This window comes from Vipera ursinii, assembly GCF_947247035.1.
Source record: "Vipera ursinii genome assembly, chromosome: 2".
Taxonomy (NCBI): Eukaryota; Metazoa; Chordata; class Lepidosauria; order Squamata; family Viperidae; genus Vipera; species Vipera ursinii.
This window is the reverse complement of record NC_139513.1, coordinates 132252242-132262019: the sequence shown is the minus strand read 5'-3', so window position 1 is coordinate 132262019 and position 9778 is coordinate 132252242. Positions and strand designations below refer to the sequence as shown.

At 38.9% G+C, this 9778-nt stretch overlaps 1 protein-coding gene across 1 annotated transcript; it reads left to right on the top strand.

Annotated features, from left to right (window-relative positions):
* The first annotated feature begins 5516 nt into the window (after positions 1-5516).
* LOC310633891 (interleukin-13 receptor subunit alpha-1-like) lies at positions 5517-7602 on the top strand. Its single transcript, XM_083351836.1, has one exon. The coding sequence runs from the start codon at positions 5635-5637 to the stop codon at positions 6646-6648; it is 1014 nt and encodes a 337-aa protein (XP_083207962.1). The 5' UTR covers positions 5517-5634; the 3' UTR covers positions 6649-7602.
* The last annotated feature ends 2176 nt before the right edge of the window (positions 7603-9778 follow it).

The window sequence follows — 9778 nt, the reverse complement described above, 5'->3', positions numbered from 1 at the left end:
TTGGGAACAATCTAGCTATAGATCAAAATTCCTGGTGCTGCTAAGAAGGAACTCCTTCATAATTATGCACAATAAATATACTTATCTAACCCTGCTTGAACAGGGTTTGACTAGAAGACCTCCAAGGTCACTTCCAGTTCTATTCTGTTTGATTGCTTGAATTTTCCAACTCTGCTTGAAATGTGAAAAGGAAAGAGAAAGAGTTTAGTGTTTCTACCTGCTACAAAAGTTTGACTCAGGTACTTTCACATTATGACCTTATAATATAACTTTTATATCTACTGTATTAGAATGTGCTCATTGTTAGATGAAGTAAAATGAAAAAAAATATTGGGGGGATTTAGTGATAATAATAATAATAATAATAATAATAATAATAATAATAATAATAATAATAATAATAATAATAATAATAATAAACCTTTATTATCAAAGTACAACATGTGTACACTGAGATTAGCTGAGCCTCCCCCCCCATGCTCTCTCCCCCCAACACACAGTGACAACAAACCCTCCATCCCACCACACTATGTGACACACCGGCCTCCCAAGTCAATTCTGCATAAGATTATGTCCCAGTGTGGTCTGGATAGCATCTTGGTCAGCTAAACTGAAGGTCACTCCTTTTCATGCAATATCATTTATAATAGCCTTGGTGGAGCAGTGGGCTGATGCCTCCTTAAGTAACACCAGCTGCCTGCAGTTAGTGCAGGTTCGCATCCCACCGGGCTCAAGGTTGACTCAGCCTTCCATCCTTCCGAGGTAGGTAAAATGAGGACCCAGATTGTTGGTGGCAATTAAGCTGACTTTGTAATAATGCCGCTTGGGGTGTGTGTGAAAGCCCTAATAAGCAGGCATATACATAGAATGAAGGCTACTGCTAAAGCTTGTAAGCCGCCCTGAGTCTTCGGAGAAGGGCGGGATATAAATGGAATTTAAATAAATAAATAAATAAATAAATAAATAAATAAATAAATAAATAAATAAATAAATAAATAAATAAATAAATAAATATGCTACCTTTCTTTACGATTCCGATTCGTGGATTAGTGTTAGAGCTTGCCACAGAGACCAAATTCACTGTTTGCAAGCTAATCTCATTGCATACACAGCTACTGTACTCTTTGATTTGGTTTGACAAATCCAGTCTATAAAATAGAGGGAGGAAGAAAATGGACTTTTTATCAGCAATAGGATAACGCAATATGATGAGTCAGAAATAAAGAGTGAAACAAGCTACGAAACACTAACGAAAGGAGATGTAAGGCTTAGTTGGCGGTTAATGTAAGTATTAGAAATACATAAAAAAAAAATCAGCTATGAGTCAGTCTTCCACACAAAAGCTGTTCTATCCATTAGATTGCACACATTCCAAGAAGTATGCAATACATGATCTAAAATGTACATCTATTTTTGCTCGTTGTGACAAAATTGAGGTTTGTTTTATGTGACAATGCCAGTAATAGGAAAAATATCAATCTGAAATTCAGGCAACTAGCTGGAACACACTTTGGCAGCAGATCTTCATGAGGATTCCATGTGGCAACAGCTGAAACATAAAAAGGAAGCCACTTTGCCTTAAATTTGGGGGATGGATAACCTCAATGGAAGTGCAACCACTAAAACATTATGGGCTATGACCTCTGTGGTTTAGAAAAACACACCAGTCCATTTTAATTGCAGGAAAAGACAGGAAAGTGTGATAGTCATGCTGGAAGCCTGATAGGTGGCTAGATAAAAGTTTTAAATACACAAATGGTTTGAAAATAAATGCTTTGTTGGTATTCAGTGTGAGTTGTATTGTTTTCCTAATTTCATTATTTTTTCTCCACTGGTCTTATTTAGATGACAATCTTGATCATAGCTGTCGTTTGCTCTAAATCTGTATTAGGTCCTGAAGAAATCCTAACCCTGAAATGCTTTGAAATCTGAAATGCTTGGAAAAATCTTCCTATTCCCTCTGACCTATTGGAAACTGTGGTATTTGTAATTTCTCTCTTGCCGCTAATGTTGATATATGGCACAGGAATGTTAATACTTGGAAAATATTCTTGTCATTGCCGGAGTGATTTTTATAAGGTGGAGGAGTTGTAGGAAAAAGGATTATGTGAGTTAAAAGTGTACAGGCTCCATACTCAGTAGGGGTACAACTGTTCCTAGTGGAAAAAAAATACTTTTTGCAGCTGTACACTGAGAAATTGTTTACATTTTTTGTAGCTGTCAAATCTTCTTCTTCCGCCATCCACCTGGATTCATCTTGAATGGCTGGGTTGTAATTTTAGCTTGACAGACCATTAGCTCCTATTGGGAGCAAAAAGAAGCATTTTCTGTTGTTAAGGCTTTTGTTCCAATTAGAGCCACAAATCTAGAATGAATGGTGGAAAATCAGGCCCAGGAAAATAATTAATACCTCTTCACACAACCCAGAATGTAATATAGTATATATGGCTTTGCATTAGAAGTGGGGAGACCCAGGAACTAGTGCAGCTTCAGAAGTTCATGAGGCGACTTTAGTTGTTCTGTCAATAAAACTATGTGTGCTGCCTTGACTTTTTATACTTAATGTGAGACAAGGAAGGAAGGAAGGAAGGAAGGAAGGAAGGAAGGAAGGAAGGAAGGAAGGAAGGAAGGAAGGAAGGAAGGAAGGAAGGAAGGTCATCTAATAGTAGAAACTTCATGTAATGGTTTTCGTTACTGGCTATTAATAAAGTCAGGTCTCCCTTGAGTGACGTCATCATGGACATTTCCAGTTTTTTGACAGTAATATAGAAGAAATTTGCCACCGTTTTCTTCTCGGATGTTTCATTTTTCAATTTTTCAATTTTCAGTCTACCATACAGCCTGGGGATTTTCAGGTTGTCTCCATCCACGTGCTAACCATGTCCAGATAACGCTGAGATCAACCAAAGTCAACCAGATCTTGCCATTTAGCAGGGCTATTGGGCATTCTAATGTGTAGTAAAGATGAATGCTAAGACTGCATAGAATTAATGAAATCTCCCAAAATTCCTGAGTTTGATTTTGGCTATGCAGAGCTTTTTTATATGTAAAATAAAACAATAGGTCTTCTAGATCGTGATCTGCAGGCAAATCACCTCGGCCTCCTTCTTTTGCTGATGTTCACATTTTGAGCCTTAAATGGATACCAGAGTGACTTATAAAATCAAATAACGTAACAACAGTCCCTGACATCAAGCTTCCTGTTGACTACTGTTTGAAGTATATGGAAAGAGAATGAGTGGGAGGTGAAAAAGTGTTTCATCCTGATGAAACATCCTGATGAGGTTGTACTCAGGTTGGCATTGTTACTTTTCTTCACCTAGGCTGCCCTGTTTTTTACTTAAATGTTCTTTCTTTCACCTATGCTTCTTATCTCTTCTGCTTTTTCTTTCTGTTTATGAGCTCAAGCCTTGTCAGGATTTCTTTGTGGAAGCTTCATTGTTTCTGTTTCTGCTCTTCCTTTAGAACAAATTGGTTCATCAAGAATTGTAGATGGTATGAAAACGTGATGACAGAAACAGCACAAATGTCTGTCAAATCTATGACAGGTGACAGCAATAGTTGAATGTAGATTTCAAAGCATGTAGCGTATTCCCTGTCATATATCTCTCATTATAGTCCCATTTAAGTTCTAGTCTCGCCTAAAGCATGAAAATCAACTGGGTGACTTTGGGCCAGTCACTGCCTCTTGACCCAACCCACCTCACAGGGAAAAATAAGAGGAGGAAGGAGTATCAGGTATCTTTGCTGCTTTGTGTTACTTATAAAGTAATAAAGGCAGGTAAAATAAAAATAAAATAATAAAATAAAATAAAATAATAAAATAAAATAAAATAAAATAAAATAAAATAAAATAAAATAATAAAATAATAAAATAAAATAAAATAAAATAAATAAAATAAAATAAAATAAAATAAAATAAAATAAATAAAATAAATAAAATAAAATAAAATAAAATAAAATAAAATAAAATAATAAAATAAAATAAAATAAAATAATAAAATAAAATAAAATAAAATAAAATAAATAAAATAATAAAATAAAATAAAATAAAATAAAAATTCCTGAGTTGGGGGAATTATAAGCTATCTTCTGGACTATCTTCTGTTCATTAATTCAGCCATAATTGTGATTGGGAATGCATCTTGATTGATAACTTTAATGTCAGCAAGCTTAAGCAACTGCCCAGACCCTTGCCCCACCAAATGCTGGGTTTTTTTCATCCCCAGTCTCATTGTAAAATCAGAGTAGTGTGGAAGCCAAAGTTATGTGTGTTCTATATTATCCTGACTCCCTATTATTCTCTTAGACAAACATGGTAACATGGTGCAGGAAATTATCACTTTTTCTCCATAGCAATCTTTCCCAGATCTCAGCTGAGAAGAGTGGCAGAGATAATGATACCTCTTGCCACTATTCCTACCTGACCAGTTAGAGAGCAATCTGTAAATAAGGTGGCAAAGGTAGCCCGGAGCAAGGCCATCCCTGGCCATTGCTCACCACCCAGAGGGAGATGGCAAGCAGAAGTTACATCAATCGATCCTGTCCATCTTCCCAACTTGGCTACTTGAAGACTACTTGCAGAGGAGCAAGAAGTTGCAATTAAAGTGAGAATGGCATGTATGACAAGTGTGACCTGGATGACAGGGCACATTTAGAATAATGAGGGACATTGGCAGTGACTGCTTTTTTCTGTCCCTGCCTCTAATCCCAAACGTTAACTGTCCTTTCTTCAGGGCTGTTTTGGCAAGCAATATGCTTGCAGCGAAGGGCTATGAACCCAGAAGAATGCAAGGCTCATTCAGCCTTCGTTATATTTAAATGCTTGCCTGTATTTATAGATGACAAGGAGGAAGATACATTGGAATTCAAAGGGCCTTCTAGAAAAGTTAGGAGGACACAATGTGCCAGGATTATTTATTTTGTCTAACGTTTTCTAGAACTTACTTTTTTCCCCAGAGCATTTCCCTTCCCATTGTCTCCCCTTCAAAAATAGATCTTAGATATCTGAAACAAAGTATGTTTCTGACTGCTAGGGTACCAGGAATACTTCGATTCAGCAAAAACCAGATCCAATCATCCCTATCAAGGAATGGCTTCAGGGTAACAGGTTGGGTCGAGTGGCTACAAATGTACAGTGGCACTGGGAAGTGCTTTGCAGATTGATGGCTTTTCTCCTGATTCTGGGGTTGTGGAAGATAATTTATAATGTGGCAGCTTCACTTATATATCTGGAGAACATTGAGAGAGAGCTGAATAAGCTCTCCAACATTAAGAAGAGGACCTGGAGAAATACCTTCTTTGCTATCGTAAACTTGCTGCCCATCAAGGCCCATCTGAGATGTCAAAGCTAACATTCCTTTGGGCTTCATTCATTTTTTTTCAAAACCTCTTCATTTTGTCTCTCTTGTGTTAATGGATTATTATATTTCTCTGCTGGGCCACTCTCCCAAATGATGGGTGGTGTAGTCCAATGTCCGGCTGCCGGGATGGGAGGGACCAGAGTGCAAAGGTCTAGGAGTTCAGCCAAACCTTCCTCCCCCGGAAAACATCAGTTACATCTTGGATGAGAGCAGCTGCATCTTAAGCATCCAGTGGGACCCAGCCAGTTCCCGCGGGAATTGCTCTAAGGAGATGGAATATCACACTGGTCTGTTCAATGGCACAACGTGGGTCGAAGAGTGTTGGAACCAAGAGCTGTCCAGGAAAATGGCAGTCTTTCTAGGGAGAAATATGTTTTTTGGGCTACAGACGTCTTGTGACAATGACAAGTACAAAGGAGAATGGTTTAAGATCCCACTGGCACAAAATGGCACCGCCGAGACGGGAGCCACGAATATCAGTTGCGTTTGTCATAACCTGAAATGGATGTCCTGTTCCTGGAAGCGAGGAAGGAAAGCGCCTCATGACACCAACTACCGCCTGTACTTCGGGCACGAGGACATGGAAAAAAGGCAGCCGTGCACAAATCACAGCATCAATGGAGACACCTTCCGATGCATCTTTCCGATCAACTGTTCCGGATTACGCACCATCGTTCTCTCTGTCCGTAGTGATTCTGAAGACGTCCAGCCAGTGTGCATGTTTACAAAAGAAGGTAGAGAAGAGTCTGATTATCCAGTAAAACTTGACCCACCAATAAATCTGAAAGTCATGCAGAGCAGTAACGTTTATTTCCTAACATGGCATCGTCCGAGCAGCTGGAATGGCATATGCTATCAGGTAGAAATCAATGGCATTAAACAAGAGCCTAAAGAAGACAGTACCAACGTAACCATCCCCCTTGAGCCCAAGAAGTATCACGTTCTCAGAGTCAGGGCTGTGCTGGGCATTCTCAGCACTCAGTGCAAAGACGTACGAGGTCTCTGGAGTGAATGGAGCAAGCCGGTGTCCTGGGATGACCGGGACAAGTCTGAAACATTGAACATTGTTTTGTTTGTCATGATTCCATTATGTGCTGCAATCTTGACTATCATTCTCCTCGTTTATCTGAAGAGAATTCAGCTGTTGATCTTCCCAAAAATTCCTGACCCTGAAAAAGTTCTAAAACGAATGTTTGAAGAACAAAGAGAGGAGTATTTGCCCACTGACTATTCAACTGAACTCATTAAACCCGATACCATCAAAACAGACCACAAGATGACCTAGCCAAGGAAAACCGTGTGCTTCTACTCGCAATGCCTACAGGAAACGAGAAAATCGGGTTGCTGTCTTTATATTAAATGACTTTTGAATGTAAACCAAGCAAGCTCCACACTGCAGGGCAGGGACTGATTGACGGACAGCATCTTTGGAGAAGCACCTTTGCACGCCTTCACTTAAAGAAAGGAGAAGTGGAAATTCAATCTTCACCGTCAACTTCCTCTTTGTCACCAACGTTATCAAAAACTGAATTTCAAGCCACACGGTAGCTTCTGTGAAGTAACATTGGCTCTAAAGGACTGGTGGTTTTATACAAATGTGTCAGTTCAACAGCCACACGGTTGTCTGCAATCCAACTGGCAAAGCTTGACTTCTCTTTTAGCCTTACACAAATGGTGTGGTAGCAACTTAGCCCCATCAGGATAAATCCAGAATTTCTCAAGAGGAGACAAAATAGCAGACAAAACTTGTGATGCTTGCATCCATTGTTATTATTATCATCCTTTTTCTCTGGTTTTCGTGTCTCTTGCTTGTTACAAGTACATGAAACTTTAGGAAGGGGTTCATGCATACAGTATCTTAATTGCCTAAGTTAGGTTTTGATGCCATAGCAGTGATAAGCCCACTCAGACCACTGGAAATGATAAGATGACACCACAAATCTGAAGCTGAACAAGGTCATTGTCAGCTTGGCTGGAACCCAAATGCTGAGGAATTGCCCAAGCCAGCAAATTACGCTAAAGGACTTGCGTGCGTGTCCAAATCCATGTTTACAGTGGTGGTTTTGACTGCTGAATGTATCTTTGCCAGCAAACTTTTCTTTTCCTAGAAAACTCTGAAAAGGCTTGAGACTATGTTTTTTATGTATGTTTTTCAGGTTCTATAAAAAGTTTGTTATGCGTGAACCATTTTATGTAAAGTATTTACAATACTTTTTTCTAATAAAAGAAACTACTTTCATATTTCTCTGCTGGCTTTTTCCACACAAATGGAAGCTAAATTCAACCTTCAGTATTCAGAGCATGATCAGTCCACCACACGCTTCTAAACTTTATATGATTGGGACAAAGTTTAAATCTTCAATCAATCAATCAATCAATCAATCAATCAATCAATCAGAATAGAGCTGGAAGGGATCTTGGAGGTCTTCTAGTCCAAGCAGGAGACCCTATACCATTTTAGACAAGTGGCTGTCCAGTCTCTTCTTAAGTGATGGAGCACCCATGATTTCTGAAGGCAAGCTGTTCCACTGGTTAATTGTTCTCACTGTTAGGAAGTTTTTCCTTAATTCCAAGTTGCTTCTCTCTTTGGTCAGTTTCCAACCATTGTTTCTCATCCTGTTCTCTGATACTTTGAAAAATAAATTGACCCCCTCCTCCTTATGGCAGCCTCTCAAATATTGGAATACTGCTATCATGTCCCCTCAACAATGAGTTAGTGGCCATTAGGCTAATATGAATGCAGGGACAAAGGAAGGGGTGCAAGGCTACTGATGATGCTACTTCCTTTGTGCCAGCCTCTTCCAGTGTGGCTTGCCTTTTTCCACTGCATACTATGGAACTGTGAGAAGAGTGGCATATAAATTTGATAAATAATAAATAAGTAAATCTTAACCTCCAGCCTGGTCTTGATGCCACTGCTCACCAACAACATGAATTGCTCCACCCCAACATTATTGAGTCAAGAAAACATCAATTGTTGCTAAGGAGCCTCAGTCTACCTGCTTTCCTTCACAGCTAGTGATGAGTTTCCCCCCCCCAGCCAGATATTTCAACCTTTCTGCACCCCTGCAATCCATAGTCAGAAGGAGCAAAACATTGTGAACTCCATGAGCAAATGAAGAGACACTCTTTGCAGTCTTCTCTTAGATCCCTTGGAAAGCTACTAGAAAAGTAAGAGTAATTTTAAAGAATGTTTGTAATTTTAAGTATTCTAAAGACTTGTTGCTCAACAATTTGGACTGATCTTCATCCTTGCTGTCTTTCTGTTGTTGTAGTTTTTGTTGTTGTCTTTGTTTTAAAAGAGAGGGAGAGGAATATTTCAAAAAAGATTTGTGATGAAATCCTTGAGGATATCCATCTTAAATTGAATCCTGTACAACAGGGGTGTCAAACTGCTTACCCACTGGCCAGTTGCATCAGATGGAGGCTGTGCTGACCCCAGTTCTAGCAATGCAAAAAAGTTGCAATACATCATAATACATCATGTGACATGGCGAGTTTGACACTCGTGCTGTACAGAGTCACCCATCCCTACTACTTTTCATTGTCTCTCCCTGTCAATAAATGAAGCAGCTAACTTGTATTATATCCTGTGGATTATCTCTAAATCTTGGAGCACAGATATGGATTGAATTATATTCTCTTTGAATCGTCAGTCTCTGGTTTGAATCACATCAGAGATGATTTATAAAGGCCTAGAGATTAGTTGTATAATGTATTACATTATAGTCATATTAATGTGTAATCAGCACTCTCCCCTGCTTTCAAATGTTATTTAAAATGCTTTCTGTTACAGCCAGTCCCTATTTAACGAGTACTTCAGTTAATGACTGGTCACAAATATAACAGTATTAAGTAGTAGTTAAAGGGAGTAAAAAAAAATCATTTTTCAATGACTTACACCCAAATTTCTGCACCTGATCATAATGCATGTAGGATGAGAGTAACACCTGCGTTTCTACATGAGACAATTTTATTTAAATCAGATGCCAGCCCCCAGCAATCTTCTCAGCATCTCTCTCTCTCTGTCACATGATTCTTTTAGTAATCATTTCATTTCTGAACAAATTGCACCACTAAATGAACACAGTCTTATTTAGAAAATTCATTTAGGTTAGAAATGCTAGCCAAAAATGCAGGTCTATGAGTGAGCAGACACACCTCTCAGTGACAACGTATCCCCGCATATTTTGAAATAGTTGGAAGCACAGTTCCAAGCCCAGTTCAAGAGGCTCAGTTTGATATACAATGCTTTACATACACGTTTTCTTTCTCATGCCCTGTCTAACCTGGACTTTTGCTGGAACACCCAGTGGTAACCAATTCTTCATTGGAACACCCAGTAGTATCCCCAGCAAATACTGGTAACTCTGCTGTGATTGTGTTCTTGAATCCTAATCATACGTATCTATGGG

Coding starts and splice junctions, on each gene's coding strand:
- LOC310633891 (XM_083351836.1), top strand. CDS start 5,635: ATGGAATATCACACTGGTCTGTTCAATGGCACAACGTGGGTCGAAGAG.